The sequence below is a fragment of the Chaetodon auriga genome, chromosome 3, assembly GCF_051107435.1.
Source record: "Chaetodon auriga isolate fChaAug3 chromosome 3, fChaAug3.hap1, whole genome shotgun sequence".
Lineage (NCBI taxonomy): Eukaryota > Metazoa > Chordata > Actinopteri > Chaetodontiformes > Chaetodontidae > Chaetodon > Chaetodon auriga.
Window position 1 is genome coordinate 6,881,946 of NC_135076.1, and position 21,647 is coordinate 6,903,592.

General features: G+C 42.7%; 1 protein-coding gene across 8 annotated transcripts; it reads left to right on the forward strand.

Annotated features, from left to right (window-relative positions):
- Positions 1 to 150: 150 nt before the first annotated feature.
- Positions 151 to 11,662, forward strand: eef1db (eukaryotic translation elongation factor 1 delta b (guanine nucleotide exchange protein)). Of its 8 annotated transcripts, none has more exons than XM_076724673.1 (11): positions 257 to 350; positions 3,404 to 3,461; positions 5,382 to 6,658; positions 7,182 to 7,299; positions 7,554 to 7,625; positions 8,954 to 9,016; positions 9,351 to 9,432; positions 9,910 to 10,022; positions 10,136 to 10,339; positions 10,479 to 10,673; positions 11,542 to 11,662. In XM_076724673.1, exons 3-11 carry the CDS (start codon positions 5,382 to 5,384, stop codon positions 11,578 to 11,580), a joined length of 2,163 nt encoding a protein of 720 aa, XP_076580788.1. In that variant the 5' UTR covers positions 257 to 350; positions 3,404 to 3,461; the 3' UTR covers positions 11,581 to 11,662. The 8 variants fall into 8 exon arrangements, with proteins under 8 accessions (XP_076580815.1, XP_076580824.1, XP_076580788.1 ...); XM_076724683.1 differs by having other exon boundaries at positions 294 to 359; XM_076724692.1 differs by lacking the exon at positions 8,954 to 9,016.
- Positions 11,663 to 21,647: the final 9,985 nt, after the last annotated feature.

Genomic DNA, 21,647 nt, shown 5'->3' on the forward strand with positions numbered 1-21,647 from the left:
TGTACGTGGACAAAGGTTGTGCACTCAAAGTGGTCCTTTAAACTAAATTCAGATCTCTGTGTTAATTCTGTGAAACAGGAACAAATGGCTCCTGGAGGTCACTCATGTTCCATCACTGAGCGTCGACAATACACGAGATTTAACATTGGGCATCAGACAACATTAATGATTCCTATCCTTACCCCCCCTCCCCCATCCTCTAAGATCACACAATCACCGCTGCTCCTTGCTTCCTCCTCTTCCTCCTCCTCCTCCTCTTCCTCCTTCCCGTTGACACTCACGACAGGAGAAGCACGCGTTTCATCCACCGGCCTGGTCTCACGCCGACAAGACAAAAAACAAACACAGCAGTAAGTAACGTTAAAGCTGACTGACAGCCGGGTTTTGAGTCCGGGGAATGATGTCGGGATTCGTTTCGGAGACATAGCGGGACGTGGGTGAATATTGGTGCTATACAGGCAGCGGGGACTCGGCTCGTGTTAGCCGATGCTAGCAGGCGGCTAGCTGAATGGGGCAGCTTGCTAGCGCTAACGCGGCTGTCACGCCGGCTGGACACCGGCTTCAGTGTCCGCTATTCCACTCTGACATTTTACATGAACGTCAACATGAGAAATGAATTCTTAGGTGTCACGTTTCAAAACAACCAGCGTTATTTTTGTGTCCCATTTAATGCTAACCACCTTCATTGTAGCTAGGACCAACTTGAGAATGAAAGATGGCTAATGTTCATGTTAGCAGGGCACACCTTTTGATGATGACAGCTGTGCCTCTTGTTGCTTTTCTTGCTTTTCTTCGTGACGTGACGCATTCATGACATTTGGTGAAGGTGTTGTGTTCAAGTGTCAAGTCCTTTAAACAGGAACTTGTTATCTCAGTGAACCTAATCTGACCGTTTCAGGCTTAATGTAGTCGTGTCCAGTGACTGCGGATATTAGGTTTAAATTAAATGGAATTAGGTTTGATTATGGCAAGTGAAGCATCTGCCCACATGTCTTTTTTTTGCCTGTCACTGAACTCCACCCTTACCCTGCACCTGGACTTGTAATTGACCTCCTTGTGAGGCAGCTAAACTTCTCCACATTTATCAGTGGGATAAAACATCATGAGCAAAGTATTTGATTACAGCAGTATTCAGAGGTAACGTGGACACTTGGCAAAGGTTATTTGAAGTGACTTCACAGTGAATAACATGTTTCTTTATTATCATCAAATGTAAAAACCAAACCCAATGCTGACCTGACCAATCTGTGGATCCAAGGCCTGATTTAAGAGCTCAATGGCACAGATATTATCTGTGCCATTGAGCTCCATTGCTGTCCAAAAACTATTAAAACACATCAGCAGCCAGGCTGTTGGATTCTGTGATGTTCCTTCATTGCGAACATGGACACTGTAGTTTATTTTTAGTTACTCCCACATACACAGTCCTGCTGCCAGAAATACTAGAGCACCAAATGTGTATTAATATGCTGCTAAAAATAGCCCACTGTTTCCTCTGTTCTGGGTAACATTTGCAAAAAAAAAAAAAAAAAAAAAAAAATTAAACAAAAAAAACCCCTACAGGATAGAGAACTGGATTGGGATCCCGTGGGACCCTACACAAATCTCATGGGAGCAGGTGGTTTAAATTTCCTGTAGGTGATCAAGAAATGAACTGCGGGATGAAAATTGTTGAACATCATTTGTCACATCACATTGTCTTAAATAACCACTTGTTTATTAAGAATTAACAGGTGAACAGGTCAGGCATTAAGCAAGCCCTCTGTCATGACTGTGAAATAGACGGTGGCCCATAAGGACCAAACAGGACATCAGTTTGCCAAATGATGTTCAAAAATCAATGTCAAATGTCAAATCAAAAATCAGTGTGTTACATGTGTTACGTTTGAGTGAAGCATAGAAGCTGTATTATGTGTAGCTTTGATGTGTCTGCTTACTTGCAATTGGTTTGTAAAACAAACAGCCAGTCATGGTGCTGACATAGTGGATCGTGAGCTGTAGTTTCCGCAGTGAACACACACCTCGTTCCTCCTTGCCGTCCTGCTGCTGCTCCTCTCGGTGTCACTCTCCCTCTAGAGCCGCTCTTCCCTGCTGGACTGTCTCTCTTCTAAGCACAGCAGACAGGCTGGGTGTCCGCAGGGTACAAGCACTTCTTCACCTCATTCTCTGGCAGGTGGGACCCAGACCTAGCTCTAGGCCTGGACCTGTACCTGCCAGTAGCGGTGCTGGACGGTCTGCCCAGGCCATTCGGCAGACCCACAGTCGACATCTACCCTGGTCCGCTCTCAACGTTAACCACGCCGTGGTGCCGCTGAAACCAAGTAACCTTAGTCCTGTCATCTTTTCAAGTCTGTGCACATGGGCAGCCTGGTGCCAGCCTGCCCTGCGGCCTACTGGGTTGTCTGGTCTGCCTAGCACCGATACACAACTGCAATAGCTGAGGAGGTTGGTGTGCTTACTGGGGAAACTCCAGCTCACAGTCTGCTGAATCGGCACTGCCACTGGCTGTGTTTCGCAAACCAGCCACAGGACTGTTAACTCATAGTGCTTTTTCCATTGCTCAGCACTCAGATGAACAGTGTATACTTTTATAGGTCAGAAATCCAGCAGGGGTGGGATTTAGGAAACAGTCCCATTCAGGGCTCTATTACAGGGTTCAGCTGTTGTAGATAATAAAAAAATGAAAGTATACATTTTCAGTATTTGTGTGAACAAATGGGTTTGGAGTGGAGTGCCACAGGCTGTAGAGACGTAACTGCCTCATTGTTAGTTTGGTTTATTTGAAGGACTTATTGACATTAATATCACCAGTTTTACCCTTTAAATGGATGTTTTTTGGGTTTGGTTTCAGCGCTGCATCAAAAGGGGTGCACCCTGAAAATTCCCATAAAGAAAACACAAGAAATGATCAAATGTGGCGGAGCAGCATGGTGTATGATCTGCTTACAAGAGGGCTATTTTCAAAGTTGTAACGTCACCACTAATGCGTTTGGCTAATTGGACTGAAGGATTTCAGTGACTTTCAGAGCAAATGCTCATTTTTGATGATGGTGAGGAAAATAAGCTGCCCCAAGCGCTTCCATTTAAAGTGAGCAGAGACACAGATGGAGAGAAAAGCTTTGGGAAGCATCCGAGTTGTTGTTTGAAGTTCTTCGTCAATATCAGTGCCAGAGTTTCATGTTGGGGTATTTATTTAGAGAAATCTTTAACATTTAGCTTCTTTTTCCTCATCTTGCATTCAGAATTTGACAAGTGAGTATTCCCTATAACACGGGCATTTACCTCCTTTGACTTTTGTTGCCTTTCGTTCATATTTAAACCCTGTTGTATCAGTTTCATTGTTTTGCAAGGTGGTGATTGTTAAATGTTTTTTTTAATGGCTTGCGGTTAACTGGATGAAAAGAACGTGTTGAGCATTTGAATTTGATACTAGTTAAAGCTCAACACCTTCATCAAGAAAGGTGAGTTAAGAGCTTGAATAAGATTTTCTAATAATCAGTAAGCAGGAAATGCCTTCCCAAAACACTGCCCAGTACCATTTCTGTGGTATATTAGTGTTCGTCAGTGTTACTAACATCCACATGGTGAAACATGAAGGGAATGCATTTCCTGTATTGCAGCAGAATAATGTAACATTGTAAAAACGGCATGACTTGCACTTTGTGTGATTTGTTGTTACCAGAGCAAAACCTCAGTAGTTACTGAATGAATTACTTTGCTTGCATGAGCATGTCGCTGCTTTCACAGATCCATCAGAGTCAGAATGCAATGATTTTTATCTCACCTTTATTTATATATATATATATATATATATATATATATAGAGGACACGTTCTCAGATCAGTGTGTGAAGATTTGTCAAGTCTCGTGCCCCATATTTTAGCATTCAAAATGAAAAGATTTGAATATTTACAGAGAAACATTTATTTCAACGTTTGTTCATTTGTTTATGTTGAAAAGCTGTGTTTAATCCTGCAGCTGCATCTGTAAATAATCAGAAGAACTGGGTATCCAGGTTATCAGTGTTGAGATAGTGTTGAGATGCGTCTTATGAAATCATCATTTAACAGAGCAGATCCAGTCAGTGTACATTTGGCAAATGCCTTTGCAGGAAGAGCATGATAGCAGTGGGCTAAAATAATGGCACTGCTCAAGCTACTGTGTCACTTAAAATCGTATTGAATAAACTAGAAGAAACTGCATGAATTCTCCCATATAGCTTAATGGCATGTTGTTGCAGCAGTCAATTTTAAAAAAATGCACAGGAAAGCAATCATTGTCCATGGTCCACCAACGGGAAACGCAGGCCATGTCTTTACAAGCAATGTTGGGTTTTACAAGAATTTATTTCTAAGTGTAAGTTACTTTTTTGGCAAATCATTTTCCATTCCATAAATAGCAGTGCTATTTGTTAATTTATCTTATTTTGATGTGAGACATCATCTGTACTGCCTTTTCTTGAATATAATGGAACGAGGTGGCACTTGGTTTGTGTTGCTCAAAAAAATACATTTGAGAAACTCAACAGCAGTGTCTTTTTACATGGATTACTCAAGGTATTCCACAGATCTTGTTGTGAGTGGTTTCATGTAGGAACTGTTTTATTTCTACCAAACTACACCTGGCAACTGTATCTCAGCCCAGCAGGAAGCATGTGGCTACTCCATTAACCCTAGTCTGAAATTGCTAGCTTTTAGAGACAAGTTTACAGCTAACCAATGCTGCTAACTATTGCTGCAGCTCAGCCAAGGAGGAGGTCACAAGCATGAACCTCTCGTCCATGAGTAGATGCACAGTGATGCAGCTGGCGGGTGTAGCACACATCTCTATAGCTGGTACCTTAAGAACTCTGCAACTCACAAAAAATAATCTAGATGGATAAGAGTGCTACAGGTACGAAGAAAATAAAGTATTTTTGATTTGGGGGTGAACTGTCCCATTAAGCAATCGCCAACTGGTATTTTGGACTCCAAAGTATGGATGCTGGTGTTAAATTTCCCTGCCTTGAATTTATACCACTTGTGCTGAGCTGGATGCTCTCCTGTGGTAGGACTCTGGACTCTGTACTGCCGACTCTTGACAAATCACAAGCACAGATTCCATTTACTTAACTTTTTAGCTCATCTGCATGGGTTTCTTCTAATTCCCTGCATATTTCTTGCATTTCTCTGTGACTGATTTGGAGACTCCATTTTGTAGTGAATTGTAGTCGTACATACAGCTTTATAACAACGCCAAAGTTAGTGTTTGACACTGATTCATTTGAAGAACTTAGCCTAATAGATCAATCCCTTTTTGTCTCTAAACCCTCCTGCATCTCTCTAACTAATCCAAAAGCCTGTACCTGTTACTCTCTTTTTTTTTCCTGCAACGGATTAAAGATGATGTCTAAGAAGATCCCCCAGTGCTCTGCAGTGGATCAGTTGGAGCATGATCAGCCTCCCAGCAATTGTCAGGTGGACCGGTCCGTGAACGCAGCACTGGGGTGTAGGAACAAGGCTGAATCAGGTCAAAGAAATGGAGAGACCGCGTCATCATCCCCAGAGAGCGGAAGCTTGAATGGAGATGGAAAGCGCAGTGGGAAAAACCGCCGCCGCAAGAAACGTTCCTCCAATCCCGAGAGTCGTCCTGAGGGGAAGGTCGACAGTAAGACCAAGAATGAGGACAAGCCAGACAAAAGGACCAGCCAGCCACCTGACCCCCGTGCTGGACTGATTGGCCTGCAGTCTGAGTGTGCAAATGTCTGGTTTGAGCGCAGCATCTATGAGCGAGCCGAGAGCCTGTACCAGTGCTGGTTGGCGAGCTCCTCCAATGGGAACACCCAGTCAAACCGGTCACCTTCAGCTCCAGGGAAACAATCAAAACCTCCATCGGCTGTTACGCCATCTTCCTCAGGACTGGTGTGCCACCATGGCGATCAGGTGGCCTGCCACCATGTCGTCCAGGCCGTGTGGGTGAACAAGACAACCTTTGACCAAGCAGAACGCCGCTTTGTTGAAGAGTCAATGCCGTCCATTCCAAATTCTCTGGCCCTTCCATCCCAGCCTAACCGCTCCATCCCACCCAGAACACCTGATGAAGGATATCAATCTCTCGCCCAGACTCCCGCCACGCCGGTCATCCAACAAGCAGCTGTCACACCAACCAACAGACAGTCGATTAATGGACTGCCCCGCGTCCCCGTGGAGCTGCTAAGAGATGTGTGGCTGGAGAAACCGCTCTATGACCGAGCCGAAGCGGCCTTCTACCAGAATATGTACGGTAACAATTCCTCCAAACGGTCCAGCTGCGCCTCCACTGCCAGAAGTAGCGACCACCCTCAAAGCCTTGTAGAAGAGGAAGAGGAGGAAGAAGATGAGGAAGTGGTGGTAGAGGAAAAACGGGTGGTCCAGCAAGGTAAAGCAGAAGTCTTCCACGCTCTGCTGCCTATTCAGGAGGAAGAGGAGCCAGCTGACGTCCCAGAGAAGGAAGAGGTGTCCGGGTCCGGAGTCTGCTACTTCATTCACCCAGACAGCGAACGGGTGTGGCTGGACAAGTGGCGGTATGATGCTGCAGAGAGCCGTTTCCATGGTTACTGTGAGAGTGAAGCTGTGGTGGTGAAGAAGGGTCGGAGGCCAGAAGCAGCATCAGTTGCCTCCACCGCCCCACTGAGGGACAAGTATGACCAAACCGGGAGATTGGAGCCGCTCCAGCTGTTTCACTTTTATCTTTCATTGGTTTTCTTTATTTGATCATGTGTTTCTCTTGTTTTTTTTTTTTCCTTTTTTAAAATTTATTTACTTATTTGAATGCGTGGACATTTTTGCTCTTTCTTTGTTCATCTTGTTTTTGTTTTTCATTTGTCATTTCATTGATTTTTATTCCTTGAGGTCTGTTTTAAATTTTCCTGAATGACTGTTGTTTGTGTGAACCATTGTTGCGTTTTGCCAACTTCATTCAGAGTTTTTGTACGGTTGTGTTGGTGGGCTGTTTGTGTAGAGTGTAGATGAAAGAATACATACAGTAAGCCATTTTACTGCTAATGCATCTGACATTGTTTATATTTATCACATATCAAGCAGTTTCAAGCATAAGAATTTTAAGTAGTAATACAGAATTTCTTTATTTTTTCCTTTTTCCCTGACCTCCTGTGTCCTGTTCATACATCCCTCTCTTGTCCTTCCTCGGTCTCTCCTCTGTAGCACCATGAGTTCAGTGGACTTTCTGGCCCAGGAGAAGATCTGGTTTGACAAACCTCGCTATGACGAGGCAGAAAGACGCTTCTATGAGCACATGAACGGCTCCTCACAACCAACACAGGTACCTGCACTGTCTCAGAGGTTCACTTCCATTTTATTTTGCTGCTATAAATCTGGGGCCATTATTCTAAATGTACTTTTTAAACCTTTCTTCACCAAATTACATTACCTGACGTGTTTGTCTGCACTGAAAGATTGGTATTGAATTGAAGCTAAAGAGAAAACAGTGAATCTGAGGAGTCTTTTGATATTTCTGCCTTACTGAAACTTTAAAAAGGATAAATCAACATTGACTTCTATCAATTTTTCATGAAGGATGTTGGAGCTAACACCATCCTGCAAGACATCGCTCGGGCCCGAGAGAACATCCAGAAATCTCTAGCAGGAGTAAGTACATGCTGCCTTCTTTATCTGCCTCTTACCTCACATTTTTCACTTGTACTCAAGTACCTCACGTGTCGCCTGAGCAATCATGGTCCCACTTGACCCACGGTATGTAGCACATTGCTTAAAAATGTCCAGGATAATGGGATAGGTGTTCAGAGATGGTTTACTTGATTTTATGAATGGTGATAACGGTTAGATTAGTGGATCTGTCAGTCATTTTGCTCACATGCCAACCACAGCTCCAGATGAGCCGGGGTCACTGTGTATCTGTATTTTTTTTTTTTTGCTGTGAAAGGATCGAATCTGCCACCTCTTCATGTCCACATCTTCAGCTTCATGTGGAAATACCTGAAACATTTATCAGTGATAACCTCAACAAAACAAATGAAAGACCGGCTTAGAAAAGATACAAGAGTTGCATAGACATTTATTTATTGTATGGCCTGACAATCTGATCTGATGAAACCATCAATGAAAGGCACGTTCATCTGATTACCCAGCATAGCCTGCTTTGCTGATCTGTTCTGACTGAGCAAAAGCAAGTGTGATGTGTTATCCCTTAAATTGCAGGAGGTATATAATTCCCTCACGAAACAGTGACATTTAGGAAGACTGTTATCCCAGTACCTTAAATAATGTTTTGTGCCTCTGAAATCACGTCCTTCCTTTCTCATAGTTGCTCTGCGCAGTGTCGCAGTGGCAGAATGGGAACTGGGTTTTCTCTTTACTTCTCTCCTGCTGACAGGCTTAACTTAACTCTGAACTTTCTGAGCAGCTCATCCAAAACTGACAACAGACCAATCTTGGGCCACATTTTATTTTAACACTTGTGGAGCCAAATTTAAAAACCAATTTGTCTGTTTTGTGCTCTGTTTTTGGCACTTTGAGGTCAATGAAATGCATTTAGTGCTTTGTGTCATCATGGCTAACTATTAAGAAGCCAGAAACCAGCTGCTTTTTTTTTTTTTTCTTGGCCGTTAATAGCTGGTGGTAATAAAGTGTTTGTATAGGATTTGCTTGACATATTTGAGCTTGTTTATTTTTACAGTCATTTTGTTTTTGCTAAAGGGTTGAAATAGTTTGCTTTGCATGCAGATTATCTTTAAGTAGATCCCTCCGCTGCAGAGACGTAGCTGTGAGTGTGGACATAGCTGCCTTTTCTGTCATCTTCCACAACCTTCCAGCTCCACGGTGGTTCTTTGGTTGCCCTGATCGATGATGCTGTGTTTTACACTCCCTCAGTGGCACACCTTCAGCATGTACTTCATTCAGTTCTGTTCCTCCTTCCCTCCCTTGTTCATGCGTGAAATCCCCTCCTTCCCCCCCAGCTGAAGACTACACTGTGTAACAGAGGGTCTGGTCAGCCTTCCCTGAGCCAACAGTCCCAGCTTGTAAGTGCCACCACGACTTGTGTGTCCCTGAAAGCGCCTGGCTGACATCCCGCTCCAGTTTGAGTGTATTAGAGTTCAGCCTTTTAGTCAGCTTGTAGATGATATTTTTGTTTGGAGTGTTGCAGACCAAGTAGCGGCTCATCACTTGTGCCTCTGCCAGGCTCCATCTGTATTTCTGCTGCCACAGTGTGGCTGTAGATGCTGCTGAGATGGACACGGCTGTGTGTTGCGTGTTCACCATTCGGTGTGCTTAGTGGCTTTGAAGAAAGGACTGATGATGCTCTGGTTTGGCCATTCGATGTTGCTCTCAGTAAACTCTTTGTTTCCTGTGCAGAGCAGCAGCGGTGCAGCTGATCAAGGAGAGCTCATCTCTCGCATCAAGAGCCTGGAGGTGGAGAACCAGAGCTTACACAAAGGTAGGTTTGTGTGTCCACTTTGATCAAATATAATACATTTTGTTGTTTTTTCCTGCATTACAGCTATTTTAGTGTCCTGTGGCGCTGTGTGGATATTTTTAGAGCCACCAATAGCAATTCATCAGCCACAAAGCCCCGTCTGTTGTCTAAAACTGCTAATTTTATACGACCAACAAACCACAGAAGGAACCACTTGGCGAATATTAAGTGATTTGTCTTGAGCAAGGACTTGGACTAATAAATGATTTATATTTTCATTTGACTTTCAGCAGGCGAATCAAGTGATTGACTTGTTAAATGAAGGTTGTCATCGTTTGTTGAGCAGTGTACTTGTCTTTGCTTGTTTTGCACTGTTTCATCTCAGCACCCTCTGTCATCTAGAATACATGACCATTTATGCCTTTTTTTGTATGTGGTCCTTGTTCATGTGTAATGTTTGTCACATAAGACTCATTGATTCTGGTCCTGTTTCTTCAGTGGTGGATGACTTGAGAGCTGCACTCTCCAAGCTGGAGTGTCGGGTAGCAGTCCTGGAGAAATCTCCTGTGGCTGTGACTCCGGCTCCCACTCCTTCAGTTCCCTACACAAATGTGAGATGATACAGCATGCTTTTATCAAACTGTTCTTGTTTTAGTCTGATTGTAGCTCCAGCACATCACCACAGACTCCTGTTTGAGCTTGTTTGTATTTTTACTCTGTTCAGGGCACTACCGTCCAGCAGAAGACCAGCGCCCCGGTTAAAGAGGAGGAGGAAGAGGAGGATGATGATGACATTGACCTATTTGGCAGCGATGAAGACGAAGAGGCAGAGAAACTCAAAGAGCAGAGGTTGAAAGAGTACGCAGAGAGGAAGGCCAAGAAGCCTGGTATCATCGCCAAGTCTTCCATTTTATTGGATGTCAAACCTGTAAGTGTCCTCGTTTAGTCGAAATTCAGTCAGTGAGCTGAAATCTATGGTTAAAGAAAAAACAAAAAACAGCCGACTGACAGACACTTTGAGCCCCTTTCACCCTGTTTGATCACCTCTCGTCCCCTGGCCTTTTCAGTGGGATGATGAAACTGACATGGTGAAGCTGGAGGAGTGCGTGCGCTCGGTGCAGGCTGACGGCCTGTTATGGGGCACATCCAAACTGGTTCCTGTGGGTTACGGCATCAAGAAGCTCCAGATCGCATGCGTGGTGGAGGACGACAAGGTGGGAACAGACATGCTGGAGGAAGAGATCGTCAAGTTTGAAGACTACGTAAGTACTGTGTAATACTGTTAAATAAGAACTGACCAGGAGAGGACATGTTGTAAACATCTGGGGTCACTGTAATCCAGATGAGGGTCCATTTGTGATCCAACAGAGTGTCTGCAGGTCTTGAAAAGTCTTAAAAAGATTGATTTCAGTCTTGTCAATAAAGGCCTTAGAGGTGGTCTGCACTTTGATTTATCAATTCAAATGAGTAAACAAAAGCTTTCTATTGTTTTGGTCATTATTAAGACACCTAACCAAATTAAATGCCCTGACATGTAAACTCCACTCAGCTCCCAGTCTATCAGATACCTCAAGCCAAAACTAAAACAGCACTCCTGACAGTTATCACGGTCAGGTTTTGTTGACATTGTTGTAGAGATGTTTATTAAACTTTAGTCTGTTAGAAGGCTGCAAGTTGTGGTGCTGTTAAATTGTTACGCTGAGTGGTCTCTAATATTCTGTCCACTCCATCTGTGTAACCAGCTCTCAGTATAATCAATAGAGTTTAACAGCAGCACAACCTGCAGCCTCCAAACTGATCCTAAAGTTGAATCAACACCTCTCACCAAAAACTGAACAGTCCAACGTTCATGAAGGACGGGTTTATGGCAGGAGCGTTAAACTGCACTACCCTCAGCTCGGTGTACCTAATAAAGTGGCCGTACATGTCAGTAAAGCAGCTTCTCAGTCACAGCACATTGCTGCCATCGTGTGGTTCAAAAGAGGCTAAAACAAAAGCTGGAGATGATAGTTTAAAGAGAGTTCTGAAGTCTGAGTGTAATCCGTCCGGTGTGAGGGAGCTGACAGTGTAACCCTGCTACTGCCACAGATTTGAAACTCATTCAGGTCTCTCCTTTTTGCTCCGTTTCAGATCCAGAGCGTCGACGTAGCAGCTTTCAACAAGATCTGATTGTGTGTCTCTGTGTCGTCAGGCCGTGTTTCTCTGCTGATTGTGTCAACGGTTAATAATAAAAACCAACTCTTGCACTGAAGCTGTTGTCTCATGGTGTGTGGTGTAAGAAGATGGAAAACAAACTGACTGAGTGTTCTTGTCGTATTTTTTAAACAATGAATAACACCAGGATCACACTGCTTGACCGTGTAGTGTAAATGCTCGCTGTCAGTAGCTTCTCCTGTGACTGAACCAAGACGTACGTCAGACTGCATGTTAAACTCAGAGCAGTCATAGCTGACAGTGTTTCACTCCATGAAAAGCGTCTGCCTCTGGCCCGTCCTGCCCACTCACAGACACTTGAATGTTAACAGCCGTGGTGTCCAAAGTGTCAGCATGTTGTAAATGTGCTGTCAGTCTAGTAGAGAGCACAGAAATGAGGCCTCATGAGTCAGAGACGTCAAATCAGTTGTTTTCCACAGTGTCTGTATAATGGCACATTACACAGGACCAAACTGGTCTGATCTCATGCAGTCTGATCTCAGCAAAGACACGTCACCAGTGTTACCAGCCTTCATCTTTAAATACAGTGTGTCCAGCTAGCTTTCAGTTTGTTAGATTAGCCTTTATTGTCTTGGCCATCGAGAGAACTCAGTGACATAGCACACACTTCCAGCTAAACTGTAGATCATCCCAGATCTACATACACACCAAGAATACTGCACCATGCCCTCCACCAAGATCCACGAAGGAAAACTGTCAGTGCTAGAGTCTGACTCATGGTTGATTTCTAACTTACAAACAAATATAACAAAAATGAATTCAAGTTTTGTAAAGTCAGAAGTATAATTAACTACACTTAACTATAATGAGCATTCATTTTTGATTAGTTCATTGTTGTGTGGTGTATTTATTTAGTCCTCCACCTGTACCCCTTTGTTTCTATTCATGTGATGCCAGCTGCAGGACAGCTTTTTCTTACCATTAATTCAATCAATAGTTTTAACTCCAAAACATTTCATTGGCATCTCTGGAGTGAATGTCTTATTTATTGGCAGAAATGTACTGCTGTTCCTTTGATAAATGGCTGATGTGTCAGCAGAGCTCGGGTTTGCTCCAGTCATTTCTCTAAGTGGCTTTAAAGACTGCATAACATTACTGGTCTCATACCGTCTAGATGTTTAGATGCTCTGTCAGTTCCTGGTGCTGAGTGCTACACTCTGATCCTGTCACTGTGCAGTACAGAGGCTGGCTCAGGTCAGTGTTCACCCTGTTCAGGAGCTGGACTCCTGCGGGTGTTTTCTCATGGAAGCAGAGCAGACCTGCATCGTAGTCCAGGAACAGTCCGAACCTGTGGGATGTCGAGCTGGAGGGAACCTCCACCGCCTGCACCTGCAAGGCCAGAGAGGACACAATGCACCTCCAACACACAATGATGCCAGTCTGTGTCCAAGTCTGCACTGATTGGATGATCACAACTGAACTGATATGATACATGGTGAAAAATACAAAGATTGCCATTATTATTGGATTTACTTGAACCTGCTTTGCACCTGGGCAGGGGAAACACCAACACTCCTCCGTCTTTCTCCAGTGGTAACAGAGTACAATCATGGCTTTACTAAAACAATTACTGTCTAACTGTTGATTTAATGAACAGTAATCATACTTCAATGTGCTACCTCACACTGACAATGACCGATCAATTGATCTACTCCAGCAAATTAATGAATGGCAAATAACAATTATGTTGATAAAGCTTTTTTTTGTTTTTTTTTTTTAAAATCAGAAATATAAAAAATTAGGTGGTTTCATTCTTGTAACTTGAATAACTTTGGCTTTATTGAGAGTTGGTTAGTAAACTTCATCAATTGTAAAGACATCGTTTTCTACCCAACTAACGTCATGTGATGGACATTTGTCATGATTTTTGACCCTTTATAGACTTAAAAAAAATGAATCAACTGGTAGAAAAACGCGATGGAATAAACCAGTTGTGGAGCATTTTGATTTAACTGAGAGCAACTTTAAAAAGATGGCTGATGCTGATGGCTTTGAATTCCACTGACAGTCAACTTAAGCTGTAGCCCCAGATAGCACACAAAGTGACATTTAATTATGTCGATATAATCGCAGATCATTTGAGTGTAAACACTTGGCTGATAGCGCTGTCGAGGTGACTGCTGCATTCGTTATCAGATATTTCTATGACAATATCCTCGTCTTCATAAAATGCTTGGATGGTGTTCAGAGCTGCCACTGGCTGCAATTACTTTCATTAATGTGCAAAGTAGTTTCTCGTTTGATTAATAGTCAAAAAGTCCAAGGTGATGAATTTAACTTGTGTTCTGTCAAATCAACAGTCCAAAAGCCAAAGATATTACAGATACTTTCTGTCATCAAAGACTATGAAAAGAGAAAATATGGACATTTGCAAATCTAGAAGCAGTGACTTTTTGGCATTTTTACTACTTCAATGATTATCTAATTGTCAAAATTTGACATTGGGTGAACGTGTTTGCTCCTCTCAAAAGAATTTCATTTTTCAAATTTATTGATTTTTTCCGACATCAACAATTATTAATCAGCAATAACCATAGTAAAAAAAAACAACACAAAACAAAAGCTTGTCTAACACCAGTGTTAATCCACATAAAACTGAACCACCTCCGGCTTCTGAAGTCCTCTGTAAGTTCAGTGTTATACCTCATGCTGTGAGTAGGCCTACCACAACACGTACACTAGCATATAGGCTAATGGAAGTAAGCTAATAGGTCCACAGTATGTTTGCAGACAATACTCTTTTTCCTGAGCCTGTTTGTTCCGATAAAGTGAGAAAGCAAAAACACAAACGTAGCTATGTAGTAATATTGAAATAAATCACAGCTGATTTCTGAAGTCCTGCAGAACTCATCACCTCATCTTCCCACAAACTGCCAGTTTTGCTGCTCAGTAGGTCAGACTGTACCCATAGTATCAGAAAACAGTATGCACCTGTAAGGTAAGAGATGCCAACAGTATCAGTTCTTTTTTCTTTTTTTCCAGATTGGTACCTGCTTTATACCAAACTTCACCTTTTGTTCCCTTGTCAGTACTATATTATTGATCATTGAATCTAAATAAACCCAAGGAGAAAAAAATGCACAGGTTAAACAAACATCACTAACTTAGTTTATTTATTAATTACAAATATTAAAAACCCCAAAATGCATCTTATGTAGATTTATATTTTGTATTATGATGATAGTTATTAATATGCTTTTGAATTGTGTAATCATTTATATTGTGTGGGTGTTTGTGTATAAAGAAAGCAGAGGGGTATACAATCCACATTTTCAGCCCTTTACATAATATTAATGCATTTTCACATTTCATTTCTTTTCTAAAGATTTACATTAATGATTCAAACCATTTCAAAAACTAAATTACTCCTTTAATGCACATTCATGCACGTTGTTGATTACTTAATGATGACAACAACTGATGAATGAATGAATACAAGCAGATTTACAGCAATAATAAAATAGAAAATAGTGGAAGAGATCCATTTATTGCTGGATGACTCTTCATTTTCAAAGTCCAAGTTTTTGTGGATCAGTGGGTCATGCAATGAGTGCAGTTGCCCACTAGATGGAGCTGCTTATCCTAGTATGATATTCTGGGCTGAGCAGCAAACGTTTTCTTAGAGTTACAGATGAAGGTGTTCATAGGAAACAGGTGAAGTAACAAATAACAAAGACAGGCTGCAAACTGCATTCCAAATGACTGAAGGACGTGTAACAAACAGAGGGTGGTGAGGTGAGCAGGCATGGATCACATGCATCCACAGTCAGGATGAAAAGGGACACGATGCTGCTAAGCCCAGCTGAAGAATGTGTCCTCTTCACTTCACTGGCCTCAGACCAGCATGTCACACCACTGTGACCACATGGAAGCTACATTTAGGACTCTGATGTTCAGCTATGAAATGTCTCTTTGGAATGTATAGATACACATGTCCACATTTCAGTGAGTAATTAACTTTGCATAGAACTTTCTGAAACAGTTGTTACAGATTGTTCAAGAGAGAAAAAAGAGACGGTGAAAGAGACTGACTCAAAACATGTCCAGAGTCATGCTAAAGCTCTGTGAGGCTGAAGTGTGGCACAGCAGTGCTTTGAGCTAAATGCTAACATCTGCAGTAAACACCAAGTACAGCTGGGACTGATGGGAACATCATCACTTCTGCAGCTGTTTCGTCATAAATCAAACTACTGGACAAACTGTTTTATAATTCATCCTGAGTGGAACATAAGTGTCTGAAATGAATTTCATGGCAATCCATCCAATAGTTATAGAGACATTTCACTCAAAAATGCCATCCTCATGGTGGCACAAGAGGAAAACATCAGAGGGTAACTAGTCTGACCTGCCATTGGTGGACTATTTCAGGCGGCGTCCTCCTCCCCCTCTATCAACTGCTACTGTTTTCAAAGACCCAGTTGCTACGTGAAACAACAACAACAACCTCTAGTGAGCAACTTACACGCTGAATAACAAGTGACTCCCTGAGCACTGTTTTGCAAGCGCCCAGCTGCTGCATCCTGCGCTTAATACCACCCTAGATGATTGTGATTGGCTTAAAAAAACAAGAGTTGTTATGATAGTGGGGACACTACTGGGAAAGTCAGGAGATCCCAAAAGTGAGTGGGATTGATCCTCTGTGGAACATGAATATCTGGACAAAGTTTTGCGGTTATCCATCCAGCAGATAGCCTGGACCAAAGTATTTGACTTCTTTGAGACTTTGCTGAAGCTGCTCCAAAGTCAAGGAGCAGCACATTTCAGCAGATGAGTTAAAGTTACACCTCCACGCTTCCAGCTGTATTTAGAGATATGGCTGCTTTGGATCGTGAAGTGCAGGTTGGGGTTTAGGGGCTGCCTGGCAGCGTTGGGCCAGTGTTGATCATCTACAGAACCACTAAATGAGATCAGCAGCTGTGTATGTGAGTTTGTTATGGTTGACCTTTTCAACCACGAGCAGACAGGTAAAAATAAGAGGTCAGCTCTGTGTTGTGCAGCATTAACATCTGATTTCCTCCGTGCTGAAAACAGAGAGTGCTCTGTGTTCTCTGGAAGCTGCCCAGAGGTGTGTGAATGTATTAACCGACTCTGCTGCTTTTTTGTTTTGCTTTTTTGTGAGGCGCTTGATTATTTTTACTCAGTTCCTGGGGGAACTCAGTCTAATGGAAACGAAAAAATAATGCATTGCTAATGCAGGCATAATATCTAACTTTATTTTTAAATAAGTAACAAAGAAAAGCCTCTTTCCCGCAGTAGCAACTTGACTCCAAGTAAGATTTTGATTTGCAATGGAAACAAATGAAACGATTATACCTTCCTGACAGGTCTCTGTTTCTTTGCCCTGAAGAAAAATCCATTTTAAAAACTCAACAGTGCATTTATTGGCTTGTTAAAATAACTTTTATTTTTGCAGTAAAGCCCCCTGTAGCCTGTTTCACTGCATACACAGACTAACAGCCTGTCTGTCCGATTGTCTGTCTGCATCCCACCACTCCCATCCTGTTTAGAGGGCTTTCTTTTGACAGCCTCCTCCCACAAAGGAGGCCCTGTCTGGGCTGCAATAGCACCCGACCTGACGGACGGATGGATGGACGCATGGATGATGTAAAGACAGGAGAGGCTGTAAATTGGATGGACATGGCAAAGCCTTTTTCCTACAGACTGACGTTCTGTCTTTTGGTCAGTCAAGAGTGAAGAAAAAAGGAAAGTCAGAGTCAGGCAGGAGCAGACGTTTGGGCTGTGAGAGACAGCAGCAATTACCGTCTGAGATGTCATCGGCCCAGAGAGAGACAGACGAACAGGACGAGAGGAGCAGGAAGAGGAAGAAGAAAGGCAAGGAAGGAAAACCCAAAGGGACCCGTGACACTTCCTGTGGATCTGAGCCAAGGGGAAACAAAGGCAGCAACACAAAAATAAAACAAAGCTACTTTTTTTCCTCCCTGAAATTCTCATTTAAAGGGGACTCATGTCTTGTTCTGAAATAAGCTCATTGGAGGCGTCGATGTCATGCCAGTGGTACTTTGAATTCTAGTTTTCTTCGGTTGCTTTTTCTCATTTCAAAGCAACGGACGCCCTCAGAACATGCACAGTGGGCCTCAGAGAAGCTTTACTGTGCTGAATTTGAAACGCCGGCAGAGGATTCACCAAAATATAAACTGTTTTTATCCTGACACCAAGTTTCAAATGTGATTGTTTGAATGGACGTTAAATTAAATGTTCTTTAATGCAGTTAATCATATGGAAGTGGATATCCTGATGATTTGTTGCAATAGATTGTATTATCTCACTTATGAAAAGGAGGACAAGGTTGGATGCATTCATACCAAAGCTGCTCTTTAAAGTTTGTATTTACTCATATTTAGGTCCATTTCTGACAAGGCAGCATGAAGCACTTTAATGTTGCTTTAATGCACTGATTTAGAGCCGCTGTTCTGCTTTAACAAACTCCTGACAACCAATCAAAATCAGGTATTTTCTGTTAATATGTCAGAAGTTATCACGGGGGCTGACAGGTGATGATTCACGGTGTGTTCACTGTGTGCTGAAGAGAACAAACAGTGGAGTTCATGTTTGGCTGTTTCGGCTCTTATTCCTCTCATTGTGTTAATGGTTGATACAAAGTGAACTGATTTACAGCAGCGGGAAAACTTTGAGAAGCACTGATTTACAGCTTAATGTGGCTTTTTCACTGGCGCAGTTCCACTGAATTACAGCACAGCTCAATAAACATTAACTTCCTTCCGCAAAGAGGACGAAGCCCCTTCAGGTTAGACTGGCTGAACATGCTGGAAGAAATATTTTCACAGCTCACCCATCAATCATGTGTCCTTACCAAAACTCCCAAATTCACACTTAAATATCATACAGACAAGCTTATCAACAGAAATAAAGCACAGTCCATTGTAGGTGATGGTGATGTGATTTATGGGCATGCCTCTGCCTTTACTCTCGAGCCTTTTATCATTCTGCTCTTAGGTTTATTAGCACTGATGTTTATAGCACTCATCATTTCACCTTAAATGAAAAAGTCGGGTGGTCTCCTCTGTCTGTGAGACGTGACAGGCGTATGTATTCGCTTATCTTTAAGTCGCTTATCATCTGGGCTGGTTCAGCCCTCTGGACCACATCAGACTCAGGCTAAGTCCCTCGAGTTTGCACTGACCTTGGAAGACCTGCTTTTAGTTACTCTGCCCCAACTTCCTGGAGCTCTTTAGAAAGCGAAAAAACAGACTAAAAACGAACACTTCGGTACTCCTTGATGAATTTAATCCATGATCATGAACCATTATCTTTTGATTGAATTGTTTTTATCATACTATAATGTTTGACTATACTTGTTTTTTATTTTAAAACTGCCACTCCACATCATTGTAAATATGGGCCTGTCCTCAGTCATTTCCAGCTGAAATACAGGTTTGAACTCTTGAAACTTTGGTAGAACACTTGTTGTGGAGTGTTTTGTGCTGTGGCTGGCAGCAGCAGCCTTAATGATTCGATTTCGGTATTGCTGTGTGTATGAGGCTGTTTCGCGGCTTTGTGGCGCTCGATGAGCTCAACAGAGTCCTCTCAGGTTGTCTCACTCGCGTCCACACACCCACACAAGGCCATAATCTTTCCCCATGCTGATCAATAAAGCTGATAAGAACTCCGTCCTGCCAGCTGGCAGTGACTAATGCTCCTCAGCAGACTCCTGAGGGGGGAGAGAGCTGCCTGCCTATGAGAGCGAGAGGATGACAAACCATGGTGATGGTGGCACCACAAATTGAGAGAATAATCTACACCCTATGACGACCAAGTGTTTGTGTGGAGAGCAGTCTTTGAAAACTGAAAACTCAGACATGAGACTGACTTGGACGCAGCAAACACCCACAATTCATCAAAGTTTACCATGAGAAGCTGACGTAATCTGTTTCCATCAATCCATGACGTTTGTCCTCTGGCTCTGTTGTTGTTGTTTTTCTGTTCCTTCCTTTTGGCCTTGTGTAAGAATAATTAGGTTTCATGAAACCTTTGGTCATGCTTCTTTTTTCCAAATGTAATCTGACTTATAGCGCCCTCAGCAGGTTGATTGGTGTAAAGCATTTGACAGGTTTAGACCGAAGAGTAAAAGAGGGGTTTTATCTGACGTTAATCTTATCAATCACTGATCAAAATATTACTTAATAATGACATAAACTAAAGTATTGTGACAAAAAAACAATCAAATTACAAAATGCAATGCTAATAATGGTAGTTTGCGTCCTTCTCATTCTCAGCTGGCAACCCAAATAAGTAAAACTGGTTTGGTCGGAGCTTAGGAAAGACTTTCCACATGAAGTTAGCGATGTGAAGATGGTGCAACCCAGATTACACTGAGGAAGGTCTGTGCACAGGGAGGTCACAGGAAGTTTTATCGCCGACTTCCTTATCTATAATTCCATTCATTCACATGCACAGCTCACATGTCTGGCATGTATGGATGGTTTTAGTAAAAGGAAGTGTTTGTGATCATGACACTGCTGTTCCCATCCTTCCATCAGCTCGACGTTCTCTCTTCATCCAGTGGATCACGGTGATCCAGCTCGGTGAGCAGACTGTATTAATCCGTCGCCATGTCTGGGCGGCGAGAAGCACAAGGAGAGGCAGCCAGCAGCCTGTGCTCCTGCCGGCTGCCTCATGGAATAATAGAAGAGATTAAATATACATTGCACAGATATTACAGCCTCAGGAACGACCTCACACTTGGTGTGGGGGCCTATCTTTTACAATCACAAAGAACATCTCATTATTCACTTTCACTCCACTCTGAAAAGCACTCGTGGCTCATTTATGGCGGCTTCGCTCCCTCTGAAGGCAGCGCGGCTGATTGCTGCGCTAATTCTCCTTTCAGGTGTCTCTGCTGGGTACAAATAAGACTGTGAGAAAAATAACAACATTGTGGAGCATAACAATGTGCTCATACCTCACAAAGAAATCATCCAGGACCAGTCCGAGTGTTTCTGGGCCTTTGAAGAGGATCGTCGTTTGGAGGGAAGACGCTGCCACGCTGATGTCTGTGGGCTGACAGATTCAGGACCTCTGACTGCACTCCACATCACAGCTGGGTGTAGTCAGGACCACACCCAGCTGGGCTGCAGTGCATGTTGAGGCAGCAGCTTCAAGTTCAAGGTGTTTCAAACCAAACAAGAGCCCATTCTTTGCTGAGCTTGTGTGTAGAAGTGCAGCATGTGATTCTACAGAGCAGCTAACTAAACAACATCTGAATGTGAGGAATGGAAACATTCTATAACCTGGAAGTCTGGTCCTGCTTTTGATCTTATTCCTGAGTTCTGTTATGATCAAAGAGCAGATATTCAGACATTTACTTTGCTGCTGTTCTTCTCTAACATAAAATTGTCACTTTTGACTCCCATCAGTGCTGAATCATAATGGACTCAGGCTGTGGAGGTCATATTTGGGCTTGTATTTGGGGTCAACATTAAAATCAATTTAATGTTGGCTAGAAAAAAAATCAGACAGTGTGCACTGCTAAGGCTGAGCAGAAGTGCTCTCTCTCAGTCACACTGTCCATTACATATAATGGCTTTATTCTGTGCAATGATGGTCTCACACTTGTGTGAGAGCAGGATTATTAAATTGGGTGCAGTTACTCTTAAGTGTTTGTTGAACTGAGTAGAACACAGACAATGCTTCATACAGGAGCAGAATGCACCGATGAAAAGCGCAAATTTAAGAAGTGCAGAAATATGAAAAGTCAGGATAATAAGGTCGAGGGGCCCCTTCTCTGGCTTAAAGACAAACTCAGATTTTACACATGAAGTTCAGTTTGCGTGTCACAGTGATGTCATCGGGGTTGTCTTGGTTTGGGTCTGGAGTCGGAAAGACATTTACTTTACTTTTAAAGTATGTGAAATGAAGGAACCAGTGTTTCTGGAGCTTGACCCACGCAAGGCACTAAACGTTAGGATATCCTGCCTTCTGCTGCTTTGATTCAGACCTTTTTAATCTGTCTCTTGAAAGCCTCTCAGACTTCCATACCAAAA